Raw genomic sequence first — 14,720 nt, 5'->3', positions numbered from 1 at the left:
GGCGGCCGCAGTTGGACGGGCATGGCGGACCGGCGGCGCGCGTGGAACACGGAGGACGACCTGCCGGTGTACCTGGCTCGGCCGGGCAGCGCGGCTCAGACCCCGCGTCAGAAGTACGGCGGCATGTTCGCCGCGGTGGAGGGCGCCTACGAGAACAAGACCATCGACTTCGACGCGTACAGCGTGGGCCGCCGCGGTTCGGCGCGCACGCCCCGCAGCTCCGGCCGGCTCGATGCGTCCGGCCTGCCGGGACCAGGTGGCAGCGAGGACACGGCGAGCGACATCAGCGAGCCCTCGGGCTCAGCCGTCAGCTCGCCCGGAGAGCGCGACGAGCGGCCGCCGGCTCTGCGCATCCGCTGCCCGGCCCCCCGAGACCTGCCGCTCGGCCGGGACAATGGGCAGGTACACTCGAGGCGCGTGGGCCGGGGCGGGGCGGGGCCCTCTGGGCCACTGGGCGTGGGGCCGCCTGAACCCAGAGGCCAGCCCACTGGCTGGGCGCCACCACGGGCTTTGGGGGAGCTGCGGGCTGGCCCCTCCCCCACCCCGTCTTACATAGGTTTGGAGAAATTGAGCTACTCGGCCAGGGCTGGCCAGCATAAGCCGTGAGACCCTGCAGGGACTTGTCCGGCCCAATTCTCGTCCCTCTATTCAGAAAGGGAGAGCGAGGTTCCGAGAGAGAGGAAGAAGTTGACTAAAGCCGCCTCGTGGACCTTAGACCGTGAAGGGACCTGTAAGGCATTGGATGCAGGACTCCTGGTCGGTGTCCGTCTTATGAAAGGAAGAGGAGGCCTGTGCCGCGTCCGTCCATTCACCACCCACCCATCGTTATAAAGTACCGACTAGGTACCAGCAGCTAGGCAAGGTTAAGCGGTTGTCTGCGGCCACAGAGCTAGGGACCTTTGCTACAAGCTGCACGCGTGCCGGGGGCGGGAAGGAGGTAGGGTTCGGTCAAAGATTTAGATCCTGTGCAATTGGAACTGAAACCTCTACCCCAGAAATCATTAGGGACGCGGTGTGCCGACTTCAGAGGACCAGTTGAAGGCAGGACTGGGTTTTGAACTGCCGTTTGTAGGCTTGGAAGTGTTTTCTTTTGTTGGTTTGTTTTCTTCTTTTCCTCTGAGAATGAGAGAGCTTCAGGGAAAGGGAACGCCATATATTAGTCCTGAGTCTGTCCCTAGAGCTCTGAGACCCCAGGTTACAGAGAAAGTCTGTGAGGGTCAGGACAGGGGCAAAATAAAGGCTGGGTGCTCAAGGCTGCCTGCGGGCAGGCAAGTGGTCATGTCTGGGTGTTGCTCGGTGTCAGACCTCGGTGGGCATTTGAGTGCCCGGGTCAGCAACCTGATCCCGCTCTCCAGAAGTTCCCATACTACAGTGGGCGATGACTGACTGAGAACCAACTCAGTTAATGCTTGTAGGTAGTGAATGTTCAATACTATCATTTTATTACCCTTTTACATGCTAAGACAGGTATGCAGTGACTCCGAAGGAAGCAGAAGTGGACCCACTGGGAGGGCTTTCTGGATCCGCGGAACTAGCCCGGTTGCCGGGAGCACTAGTGGGCCTCCTACCCGCAGCCCCTCTCCTGTGGCCCTGTTGCTAGGGAGCTCTCCGCGGTCCTGAATACGGCGTGTGGGGAGAGCTACAGTAGGGTTGTGTGTGTGGCGAGGGAGATGGAGGGAGAGCCTGTCCCTCCACTGTTCTCCTTTCTCCCGCTGCCCACACCCTGCCCCGGCGGCCCGATCTCGCTAAGGCTGCAGGCTCCGGAGCGGCTTCAGAGCCGCGGACTGAGATGTTGGGCGTGAGTCCGGGAACCTGAGCTTCCAGTCAAGGCGCTTCGCCCTCTTGAGCCTCAGCTTCCCCTTCTGTGAAATGGTACAGCAGTCTTCTCCCAGTCTTGATCAAGGCATGGTGGAAGGGTGGCAGGTGTGAACACTTGGCGCATGGCTAGTTATGGAGGCGCGTCTAGGCAGGACTGTCCATGTTCCAATGCCCGCCCTAGCCCAGGCTCTGCAGAGGTCGACCCTCAGTCTCTCCTGTGTCCCCTCAGCAGTTTAGCCTGCTTCCCCGTTTCTCCACCAATGGCCTGTGGACAAAAGGCGGCGCTGCGGATGAGTGGAGAACCCTGGACGCTCTTGCTGTTAGGGGCTGTGGAGGCTGTCAGGCCCCGGATGAAGAATGTCACTGTCTAGGACCAAGCGGCTGAGGCTCTAGGGTTCCAGCCGCTCTGGTTCGGGGCGGGCCTACGGCTCCAGCGCTTTACAGGGTAGCTTGGCCCTTCCCCTGGCTACCAGCTCTTCCCTGGGGAGGGAGGAGGGATCTATGAAGCGCATGTGCAACGTTTTCCAGGGCCTGAGGCTGAGCCACTGCATCGCTTTGTAGCCTGGACATCTGCTTGAGAGCAGCGGTTTGTTTAGTCTGTCTTGGACCTGTGTCACTAGCTCAATTCAGTCCTCATCCCTGGAGGTCTCTCTTGGCAGGCTGACCCCTGGGGACGTCCTTGTGCAGGTCTCTGAAAGCTGAGGAAGTGGACGTAGAGTCTGGGGAGGGAAAGTGTCCCCACCCGCGAGAGAGAGCCAGGGTCCAGCTCACAGCTCAGCTGGGCAGACCTCTGGGGAGAGAGAGGCAAGGGCCACCGGGAGGGCACTCAATACTGGGGATACCCGCTGCCCCCAGCCCGTGTCAGCTCACCAACAGTGAACCTCCTACAGGTCCCATGGCTTGCTCATTTGTAAAACGGGGAGAGTATGGTGTAGTCTTGCTGGACCCTACGCTGCTTGAGCTCTGAGAATCCACAGCGCCACCCCCATTTCTAGTCTCAGGCACCTCTGGTAGTCTCCAGCCCTGAGCACAGCTGGCTTTGGTGAGTGTTCCAGAACCTACTCTTGAGGTAAATAAAGGCTTTGTCAAACCCAGCCCTTCCCTCCCTGAGTGGTAACTTGAAAGTACAGAAGGGCAGTCCTCCCTGAGGTTCAGAAAGTGGCTGACAGGGAGAGGTTGGCGTTTTAGTCTGCCAATTAATCCAGGTACCGGTCCTGAGGGGGCGGTTCAAGCTCATCAGCTGCTCCTTGAAAACCCTACACAGGGTCGCTATGGGTGGGAAACGACTTGACAGCACTTCACAACAACAATTAACCCAGGTTCCTGTGGGGACTATACTGAGGCCCCCTTTTCCCTCTTCCATCCTCTAACTTCTCCTGTTATGAGGTATACCAAGTCATGTTCTGGCCTCCTGTCCACTTCCCCCACAGCAGCTGGATAGAGAGGCCAGAGCTGGTGTCCACTCGGCATTGGCCAGCCTGAGTTGCTGGTTGTTTTTGTTCCCACACTGCAGCCTGGCTCCAGTCGGGGAGGACCTCAGTGCCAATGGCCTGGTCCTCGGGCATTCATTCAGAGTCTGGTCAGCAAGATTTCCCGGTTAGCCCTGGTCCTAGCGCTGCTGCATGCAGTGCGTTGAGGTCAGCCACTGGAGTGTCTCTTAGCTGGTCAGCGCTGACCTCCAGCCTGGAACTGTAGAGGGGGCAAGGATAGAGAGTTGTGTTGGGTCTGTTCAGGGAGTGGTGAGGGGTACACTAGAGCCTGAGGGGGCTTTGGGGCTGGTCTTGGAAGGCCGCGAACGGTCCTAGCAGGTTGGAAGGTTTACACCGGCCCACACTGCCCCCACCCCGAAAGCTCTGGGGGCGCCCAGGTGTGGAGCCGCACACGTGTGGCGTGTCGAAGCTCACTGGTTTGTCTGCGCATCCAGAGGCCGTCTCTTGCTTTTAAAAGAACCCTGAAAAAACCAGCCTTTCCATGTGCGAGCGCGATGCCGGGGACCAGCCGCGGGCACGCGCGGGGTGGGGGTCGTTCGACTGGGCGGGTGGGGGTGAGGGGCGGAGTAGGGGGATCGCAAGACAAGCGCTTCCTGGTTCGAGCTGAGAGGGGCGGATTGGGTTCGGCTCCACGCCGCCGGGAGGAGCTCTCGGTCTGCAGCCCCCTCCTCCCGCCCTCCCCCCTCCTCCTCTCGCCTCCTCGGGGAGCCGGGCGGTGCTGGGAGCCGAGCAGCCGGGCACGCTCGTCCCTCTCTTCGTCCTTCTGGACCTTTGTCACTGAGTCGAGGGGAGCGGGACCCAAAAAGCCTAGTGTGTCGCGCCTGTCGCGGGCGCGAGGGGCCATGTCTTACCAAGACAAGAAGAGTATTGCGCACATCACGGTAAGCCACGCGTCCGCCGCTCTTTGTAGGGTGGGGGTCTTAGGCGGCCGCGCGGCCCGGGAGGCTTCCTGTGTCGCTGCGGGTGGGGCGGGGCTGCTTTCAGCATTGTCGCCCCCTCCCCCAGGCTCTGGGGACAATGGCTCGGGCCCGCCGGGCTGGGCGGGGCTGGAGCCTGGGGTCCCTCTCGCAGCTGGCTGGGAGCCCCCTCCCCCCACCAGTTGAGCCGGAGGCTGGTGGGGGGCGACGGGATGCAGAGCTGAACAAAAGAGGGAGGGGCGCTGGGTCCGCACGGCCTCCTTCGCTCGGGCGCCACTAGCGGGAGAGGGAAAGGGACGCTGGCTCAAGCCGCCGGCTCTATCCCTGATGCTCCCCTTCCCAGTCCAGAGGGAGGAAATAGGTTCCCGAGCCCCTTCAGTACCAATGGTGTGTAAATTGCACCCAGAGACAGCACCGTGAGGAAGACCCCCCTCCTACTCTCCACCACAGTTCAAACCCATCGACTGGGGCGACCCTGGCAGCCGCGGCTCTGCATGGTTCAAGCGGCCGATTGAGGCAGGGAGTCGGTGGGGGCTGGGCAGCCAAGCAGCGTGTCCTTGGGTGTGGCCGGAAACAAAGGAACCTGGTTTGCAGGCAGTTTCTCTGGGGGTGTGGCGCTGAGGGTCTGGGGTCAGAAGCTTGGCCTCTTCCAGATGTCATTGATGGAGGGAATCCTGCGCTGGGCAGTGAGGGGATCCAACCTGGTGCTGGAGGCGGATTCGCTTGTGGTGGGATCCTATGCGGTGACCCCCGGCACTGCAGGCGGGCAGTGGCGGGAAGAGCTCGGTACTTTTCACTGCTCGAACTCCCCCCCCCCCACGTCTCAGAACTCGCTTTATTACATCGTGTCTGTGAGGGAGTAGTGTCCAGGTGGAGGTCGGAGGGGACCGGCACTGGTGTGTGGGTAGAGAGAGGCGCAGGCCCTGCCTCTGCGGCCTCCCTCACGTTGTTGTCCTGTGAGAGCGCCTCCTGGGGCTCCGGCTAGCAGGTTCTTGCTGAACTGCCCTCCTGGTGTGTGGCCCCCCGGAGCCTGGCTTGTCCACGCTGAGTCAGCATTCTGGACACAGGCCCAAGTGGCCAGTCTGCAAACATGCAGTTGGCAAGGCGTGTAGCTGCCCATAGGGCAGCATGGGGGACCCTCAGGCATTTGTGTGAGTGGATCCCTGCCAGGGAACCACCAAGTGATCAAGCTAGGATGATACAGGACAAATGTCCTTTGTCAACCTGTGAGCATAGCAGGTCTCCGCCCCCCAGGACCCGTTTCCTGATTAAAGACCCTAGGGGATAAGGCAAAATGGTCATTGGGCAGGTCAGAATGCCACCCCGAAGAGTCCTACAGCCCTCAGTGCAGCACAGCTCTGCCCACTGTGATGCACAGGAGTGGATGGACCTGGTCTCCTGGGGCCTCAGAGCTCTGATGTCCACAGCAGGCAGCACGCTGCCACATTGAATGCCTGAGAGCCTCTGGAGGAAGTATGTCCACACAACATAGCCTGCACTGGGTGAGCAGGTGGCTGACCAGGCACAGGAGAATTGGTCACCTCCAGGAGGTATGGGAAGGGGGCAGGAAGGGGGCATTCGTGTCCCCATGGACCCATGTTGCCACCTCAGACAGAGACAGGTTAATGGGAGAAGACAGCAGTCCAGGAAGAGTAGCTTCCCTGTGGGACCCTCCAGGTCCTAAGGACGTTTGCTGAGTCTCATACTCGGGTGGGATCCAGGATCCTTTCCTGAAACACCACTATATGAAGTCAGCACATGGCCTTACAGATGCTGCCCTCAGAATGTCCAATTCTAATCCCCTGATGCCTAAACCCTCTAGTCACTCCGGGGGAGAAAGATGAGGCTGTCTGTTCCTGGAAAGAGACACACTGTCTTGGAAACCCCACATGGGGCCGCTGTGAATAAGAACCTACTCCATGGCCATCTGTTTGGGATTGTTAAGTGCTATGGAGTTGGTTCCAACTCTTAGTGACCTTTTATATGGAGTCTTGGTGTGGCACTATGGATTACTGTGCCAGACTGCAAAGTCGTTAGAACTGAAAAGTCAGTGGTTCAAGCTCATCAGCTGCTCCTTGGAAACCCTATATAGGATCACTATGGGTCGGAACCGACTCAATGGCAGTTAACAACAACAGCAGAGGATTCCCAAGGCTTTAAATCTTCTTGGGGACAGAAAGCCTCCTGTTTCTCCCACAGAGCGGCAAGTGGGCTTGAACTTCAGACCTTGAGTTTTGCGGTCCAGTGCTCCTGTGAACTTACTGAGCTCCTCTGATTGTTTGTTGTTGTTAAGTGCCATGGACTTGGTTCCAACTCATAGCAACTCCTTATAGGGTGTCTGAGCAGCACCTGGTGGGTTTGAACTGCCGACATTGTGGTTCTAAGTCCAGTGCTGAACCTAGCGCCAGACCATGTTGTTGCTAAGTACCATAGAATCGGTTCTGACCCATAGGGACCCTGCATAGAGTTTACGAGGAGCAGCTGGTGAGTTTGAACTGCTGACGGTGCATTCCATCTCATTAGGCCACATCAGGACTCAGCGGTACCCTAAGTCCATCTTAACAACAACACTGTGTCCCTGGGGACATTGGGAAACAGGCCACCGTGCCATTCCCTCCCAGAATTATGATTCAGCAGACACCACATCACATTTAAACCCGACATCACAGTCCAGTGTGGGGGCGGACATGAAGAGCCCCCCAAACTGGTCTCACGAGGGGGAGGAGGGCGGGGTCTGTGTGGGAAGCCCCAAGGTAAGGAAGCTAAGCGTATTGGAAGGTCCGTCTCAGGTGTGGCAGCCAGAGCTTCTGACAGCGTGTGTAAACGTAAATGCGTGAGCGCTCAGCAAGTCCAAACCGCAGGGAGTGGGGAGGCTCAAGAAAGGGGGTGGGGCTCTCCATTGCTGCTCCAGCCCGCCCCCCTTCGTCACGCTGGCCAGTCTCAGCCCCTCTCTGCGCCTCCACTTTGTCATCTGAACAATGCCAGTGAATTCAGAGACCTAGATATGGGCACTGGAACTGGGCGAAAGGGCGTCCCCTGCGGACAGGGCAGCGTGGGCAAAGGCGGGGAGACTGAGTTTGAAGGCGTGCTTGCATGTTCAGGCCTGACTCTCAGGCGGTGTCTCACTCTCCTTCCTCATCAGAGTAAGGGCCCAGCTGTTCTGGGAGCATGGTGGGTAAGGGGGAGGGGATGCAAGAACACTTAGCTCCAGCCCCAGGGAGCTTTAAAATATTCATAAAACTCTCTTTCACGTGTGGCTTTTTTTGTTGTTGTTAAATTAAGGGCTCAGCCAGAGCAGCGGTTTCTCAGGGCGCTGCTGCGCGGTGGTTAAGTGAGGCTGGCGCCCTGGGCGTGGCCCGAGTAGACAAAGGCCCACAGCTCTGAAGGAACCACGCGGGGGTGGGGTGCTACTAGATTGTGGGGCACAAGTGATGAGAACCGATATGATTAGAGTCAACGGTTTCATGGTCTTTCACTGGATTCTCTGAGCAATGCTGGACGCTAGAGTGGAGTCGGGGCAGCATACGGATCCAATCACTCTGCTGTGTGAAGACACAAAGTGGTCACTCCTGCAGATTCACGCTGTGAGGCTAAGACCACTCCCCACTCGAAGTCATGTTGTGTACCTGTGCATAAATGCACTACATGCTGTGTGTTTCTGTACACGTGGTCTTTGTATGTGTAATCATGCAAGTGTCAGAGAAAAAGAGGAAGACCCCCAGCGAGATGGATTAACAAAGTGGCTGCATCACTGGGCTCAAGCGTGGCAACAATTGTGAGGTTGGCCCAGGATCGGGCAGTGTTTCGTTCTATTGTGCATTGGGTCGCTGTGAGTCGGTACCTACTCCATAACACCTAACAACAACAAGTGCTTATGTGTGTGGTTAAGTGTAATTTTATGTTTGTGTGTGGCTGTTAGTGTTTGTAAGTATGCGTGTGTAATCTATCACATAGTGAAGGTGGGCAGAGAAGAAATACCCTTCTTCATTAAATCACCACTGTGTTTAATTAGTTCTCAGATGAGCACAAGTGCAGTGACTCTGTGAGGTCTAGTAAACTGCTCTCTGAAGTGACATTGCGCCACCTAGAGATGGTCAGTGTACTGCCTGCCTTTACACAAGGATTTCAGTTGCCTCCAATTGTTTGTTGTGTGTAGAGTTAGAGAGATGGCAGCAGAAGACAGGGTCTGAGGGTCAGGGAGGAGCAGGCAAATAATTGACAGAGATGGGGTCTCTAGGCTGCACTGGGCATGAATCCTGGTAGACATGGGGTCTCTGGGCTGCACTGGGCATGGGTGGTGGTAGACATGGGGTCTCTGGGCTGCACTGGGCATGAATCCTGGTAGACATGGGGTCTCTGGGCTGCACTGGGCATGGGTGGTGGTAGACATGGGGTCTCTGGGCTGCACTGGAAATGGATGCTGGTTCTGAACCCCCAGAGTTTGGGCAGAGAAGCAACCACCCTCAGTCACATCACCCTTTGATTTGTCAGGAAGAATGACACCATTTTCTCAGATAGAAATTTTTAATCTAAATTTTATGTGTTGTTTTTTTTTAATGTCCCAAAGGGCATGTATAGATAATGCTGAATTTTAGCACCTTCATAACATAACTTCACACATGTTGTCCAAAAAAAATTTTCTTGTACACCTTTGGCCAAGACTGAGTGCCCTGAACACATTTCTGACACACTTTGGTGTGTGGCACACCATCTGCATTTAACCAACCATAGCTCCTTCCCCAGACTTGGACTCTCCCTTTGAGGAAATTGGGATGGCAGCTACCTGCAGGGGCTCCCTGACCATAATGCTGTGTCCTACGAGTCTGCAGGCAGCAGAGTTGTGGTGGTGAAGTACTGCCCACTCCACGATCTTGTCTGTGTCTTTACGAGGCTCAAACGGGCAGAAAACTTAAGAATGGCCCAAGTGTGGGGTGAGGATGCTCAGAACAGGGAGGCCACCTTGGCAGGTAACAGGAGATGGCTCCATGGGGGTGGGGTGGTTGGAGGTCTGCCCCAGAGCGTGCAATCATGATTGTCATCGTAGAGGCTGGGGAGGAGGCAGAGAGGAGCCTTAACAAGGCTAAAGAAGAAGGTTCCTGCTGGGTTAGGGTCTGAGGAAAAGCAGAATGGATTGGGACAGGGTGGAGGTTCTACAAGGCTTTGGAAGTCAGGCAGGATATGCCAGAAGTTACTGGAACTGTGTGTGGCTTATCATTCTAGCTCAAATGGTAACAGGCTATTTAATCACGGATGAGTCACTTCCCGTCTGCTGAAAGTCCCGTCATAACAAGACTGGACTAGACAATCCATTTCCACATGACAGACACGCTGGCTGCATGCTATGGTAGCACATACAAAGGTAGATTCTAAAACCAAGTGATTTGGATTTTCTGGCTTCTCCACTCAGTGCTTAACTAAGGAGGGTCTCCACATCTATTTCTATATTTGTAAAAGGAGAATAAGAATGCCTCAAGGAATTGTTCTGAGAATTAAGTTGAGTGACATGGGCCTGGCCTAAGGGATTGAGAATGTGCATGCTTGGTAAAGCAGAGGGTTGGAGGAAAAGAGGAAGACCCCCAACAGCTTGGATTGACGATGGGCTCAGGCATAACAACAATGTGAGGTTGGTGCGGGACTGGGCAGTGATTCCTTCTGTTGTGCATAGTGTCACTATGAATCAGGACTGAGCTGACAGCCTCTAACAACAATGTGAAATTGGACAATGAATAAGAAAGAGCGTAGAAGAACCGATGGATTCAAATTACGGTCTTGGTGAAGAATACCGAATCTAGCATGGACGGACCAAACTTTATTGGAAGCAGTACAGCCACGCTGCTCTTTGGAAGTGAGGATGACAAGACTTCCTCTCATGTACTTTGGACATGTTTTCAGGGAAGACCAGACCTTAGAGAAGGATGTCATGCTTGTTGCCATAGAAGGTCAGTGAAAGAAGAAGATCCTCAATGAAATGGATTGGTCTAGTGGCTGCAACAGTGGACTCAAGCACAGGACGACTGTGAGGATGGTGGAGGACCAGGCATTGTCTCATTCTGCTGTACATGGGTTGGCTATGAGTCAGAACCGACTTGGTGGCATCTAGCAGCAACAATACCTATAAGATGCTGAGACTAGTCTTGTCCTTGAGAAATGCTACATGACTTTCTTCTTGCAGTCTCTGTGGGATGACAGATGGCTGGCTCCATTCCATTGCACACAATCACAGAGTCTCACAGTTTCCAACCACGTGCACTTACTTTTTGTTCATGTTCCGTGAAGGCTGGGGATTGCTGTAACTTTGCCCCTGGTGCTGGGGGGTGGTGAAGTGTTCCAGGTGTCTCGTCTTTGAGGCCCAGGATGAAGGAGTTGAGGAGGCGGCACAACTTGCACTGCCCCACAAAAATCTACTCAGATTTGAGGTGGCTCACACCTGCTCCAACCCATCTGCCGAAGCAAACACCCAAACTTGGAAAGGAGCCTGGAGCCAGTCTTTCTGGAGGAGATGCCAGGACAAATGTCAACGTGTGGTGCCCAATAGATGCTCAGACACCTGTTGGGAAGTGCTTAAGAGGTCAGATGCTCTGCTTAGGGTTCAGAAGGGAAGGCGTGGCATTGGTTCTTAGATTAGATGGGAGTTGGGAACAAACACCTTGAGCTGTCTCAAGGCCAATCAGAAATACAGGTTGGAACAGGTATGGGAGGAGAGGCCAGAGGTACAAGCTCTATGATGATGGTGGTGGTTATGTGCCGTGGTGTCGGTTCTGACTCACAGTGACCCTGTACAGGGTTTCTGAGGTTGTAAATCTTTACAGGAGCAGAAAGCCTCATCTTTCTCCAGCGGAACCGTTGGTAGTTTTGAACAGCAGACCTTGAGGTTAGCAGCCTGACTCGTAACCACTACGCTACCAGAGCTCCTTAGAAGCGCTATGTTGTTGTTGTTAAGTGTTGTCAAGTCGATCCTAACCCATAGCGACCCTGTATAGGGTTTCCGAGGAGCAGCTGCTGAGCTTGAACCGCCAACCTTGCAGTTCAAACATCTTTGCAGTCTGGAGCATTAACCCACAGCCCCCCACACCAGGAGTCCTAGTAGATGATTTGAAAATGCAAGACGTGTCAGTAAATGTTGGTTTTCAGCCCGTGTGCTGCGTGCATGTATACCCAACCAGTTGCCATGGAGCTGACTTCAATGCATGGCGACCCGTGTGTGTCAGAGTAGAGCTGCCCTCCGTAGGCTTTCCTTAAGTATTGTCCAGTCAGTTCCGACTCATAGCAACCCTGTATAGGGTTTCCAAGGAATAGGTGGTGGGTTTCAATTGCCGACCTTGCAGTTAGCAGTCCAGTGCTTACCCTATAGTGCCACACCAGAATGACATGGCTGATTGATATTTGAGGCACTTTCTGGACGTAGAATTGGACCTCCAGCCATTTCTTGGACAGCCCAGTGCATTAACTGTTCGGGCCACCTAGGGTAGTGTGCTGAAAATCCCCCTCACACGTGCTGCCAAATTCTGATGAGCATTTAAAGTGAATTCTGCTCTAGTCATATCCAGAGATCGTCCTGTAACCTCACTAAGCCCCCACAGGCAGAGTTGCTAGCTGTGAGTCAAAGGTAGTGGGGAGCTTGCAGCCCAGAAAGAAGTGTCAGAGGATGCTTCGCTTCAAGTAAATGGAGCATGGCATCAAGGTATAGCCAGTGCCTTGCAGTGGATGTGAGGCTGAGTCAGCAGTGAGCGCCTGGTGATGACGGCAGGCTTGTTGTCTTGAGTCCTTACTCCTTCAAAAATGACGCCAATGTTCATGCTATTTGAGAGTGTGTCCTGACACAGGAGGTTGAGAACTTTTGCCCGAGAGAAATGTGATGGCTGAACCACAGCTCTGCTCTGAAAAAGGACCACCTGAGCTGATGTTTGTGGTTCAGGAAATGTGGTGCATGTTGGGTAAGAACAAGCAGGTGAAAGAAGAGGTGGTGGACAGGGACACAGGGGCAGCTGTTGTGAGCTTTGGCAGTGCCTCCAACCCAGGACAGAGCTCCTCCTCAGCAAGGTGAGAACCAGCCTGTCCCTGCTTGATGGGGCTGGGAAGGATGCAGAGAGACAATGCCCACACAGTGCTGGACAGCTCCTGGCAAACACTTGGGCTCCGTGAACCTGACTGGTGGTCTGCACTCACTGCTCTGCTCATTGGAGGAGTTGTGCATCCTCGTGTTTGTCTTGTCAGTCAGTTGTCATCAAGTTAGGCCTGACTCAGTGACCTTCCGTATACCTGGTCCTGCACCATCTCCACAACACGTTGTGTGTTTGTGTCCATCACTGTAGCTGCTTTGTCACTACATCTCACCGAGGACTCCCTGTCCTTTGCTGACTCTCCACTTTACCAAACATGATGCCCTTCTCTAGCAATTGGTTCCTCCCAATGACACATCTGAAGTAGACAAGTAGAAGTCTCAGTGTCCTATTGAGATCTATAGGGCTTTCCTTGGCTCGTTTTCAACAGTAGACCACTAGACATTTCTTCCCAATCTGTCTAAGGAAGCATCATTGAGACCTGTCCACCATGGATGACCACGCTGGTCTTTGAAGTAGCTTGGCTTCGGCATTGCAGCAACATGTGTTCACCACATCATCAGTTAATATTAACTAATGTATGAAAATTGTCTCCCCCATGTGTACCTCTGGCCTTTTTATTCCTCAGAAACATTAGGTTTAGGATCCACCCTACACTGATATAACAAACGACAATAAACAAGTCCTGATTTTCAAACAGGATCACATCCACGTGTTCACTACGCATTTAGAGGAAAACACAGTTGAGTCCATAACATTCCGCCTTTTTGGCTCTTCCCATGTATAAAAACACTTTCCGTCCATCACATCACCACCATTCATCATCAGTTCTTAAGTCCAGAATCTCATCTTCTGAATCATCGAAATCCGATATGGGAGAGTTTCTGGGAGTATCCCATCATGAGGTAAAATGCTCCTCTACCTGTGGACATGTGAGATCTAGAATATACATTATCTGCTTCCAAAGTGTAATGGTGGAGCAGGCTCAAGGTAGATGTCCCCATTCCAGACTGGAGAAATGGGAGGGAAAGAGTGACCATGAGCACCAAATAAGCTCAAAGCTCAGGAGAGAAAATGATCGGATCCGCTGTCAGTGCTTGAACCAATTCTCTGCTCTCCAAAACCTCCAAATTCCCCAAATGGCACTGTTGGCTACGCACTGGGCTGCTAACCACAAGGCCATAAGTTCAAACACACTAACCCTGTATGGGACAAAGATGAGGCTGGCTGCTCCTGTAAAGCTTTATAATCTTCTAAACCCTAAGAAGCAGTTCTGTTGCTCTGAGTCAGAACCAACTCAGTGACTGGATTTCTCCAGGACCACCTGCCCTCTAGACGCTAAGCACTGGTCATGCTCTCTAGACTCTAGATTTGGGAGTGTCAGCCTTGGATCTGGGTATCAATCAGCCTTCCAGACTCAACAGAAATTCTCTTCCCTTGGCCTGTCTCATTGGCTTGGCAGTACATCCCCCCAATTTGGGGCCATAGTCCCATTCTCTTAACCCACTGGCACATCAGCCCTGCCCTCAAGAACTACTTTAAGAGTGAATGACTGTTCTCTGTGAAGCCCTGGGGGGTGGCGACTCTGTCCCCAGTGCTCCGTCCTACACTTCTTCTGGTTGCTGAACTGACCCAGATGATGCCTTCCTTGTCTTGAAAGACTAAAGATACTTGCACCTAACTTAATCTATTGATCCATTTCATGCCTGTGTTGTTGTTGTTATGCACCGTGGAGTTGGTCCCGACTAATAGCGACCCTGTACAGGGTTTCCGAGGCTGTAAATCTTTACGGGAGCAGAACACCTCTTCTTTCTCCTGCAGAACAGCTGGTAGTTTCAAACTGCTGACCCTGAGGTTAGCAGCCCGATTCATAACCACTACGCTACCAGAGCTCCCAGAAAGCAGGCAGCTCTCCCTTCTTTAGTTCTGTCTTTAACCCTTTCAGTCTAAGCTGATAGGTGTAAACCAAGGTGTTTAATTATCCGTCAGACACAGTCTTCATCTCTCTAGTAAAAGACTATGTAGCCAACTGTAAAGGTAGAAGTTGTATAACAAAAAGGGGGGAGTAGTTAATCTTACAGTCCAGGAACAGAGGACCCTAGGACCATCAAGGGAAAAGAGCATGAATGAAATGTGGGACCCTATCCAGAGAAGCAGTGACAACAGAGATGGGGGCAGAGGTGATGGCGGGGAGAGAGAGACGCTGAGGACTCATGGAAAGAGAAAGGCTGTGTGCTGGCAGCCAGGAGGCAGGCTTCCAGAATTGGTTCTTTGGTTGTTGTTTTTTTTTAATATTTTATTGTGAATCATATGATGGTTTACATGAGAGAACTTTAGTTTTACATTCATTCCATTGTACATCATTTCATTGCCATGGTTCCAGTCCCCTTCATGCATCATCAACCGACCAAAGGGCATATCCTAGAAACCCCCCC

The 14,720-nt window shown here is 53.8% G+C and overlaps 1 protein-coding gene across 1 annotated transcript in view; it reads left to right on the top strand.

Moving 5' to 3' along the window:
* The first annotated feature begins 17 nt into the window (after positions 1-17).
* The window catches only part of CRMP1 (collapsin response mediator protein 1), a 100,161-nt gene continuing 85,458 nt past the window's right edge, over positions 18-14,720 (top strand). Inside the window, exon 1 of the mRNA XM_006877306.1 lies at positions 18-402. Within this exon, the coding sequence (XP_006877368.1) occupies positions 22-402 (381 nt within the window). The 5' untranslated portion in view covers positions 18-21. The remainder of the gene's footprint in view (positions 403-14,720) is intronic.

The sequence above is a fragment of the Chrysochloris asiatica genome, unplaced genomic scaffold, assembly GCF_000296735.1.
Source record: "Chrysochloris asiatica unplaced genomic scaffold, ChrAsi1.0 scaffold00472, whole genome shotgun sequence".
NCBI classification, from domain to species: Eukaryota; Metazoa; Chordata; class Mammalia; order Afrosoricida; family Chrysochloridae; genus Chrysochloris; species Chrysochloris asiatica.
Note: the sequence above shows the minus strand (reverse complement) of the source record. Positions and strands in the feature narration are given on the sequence as shown.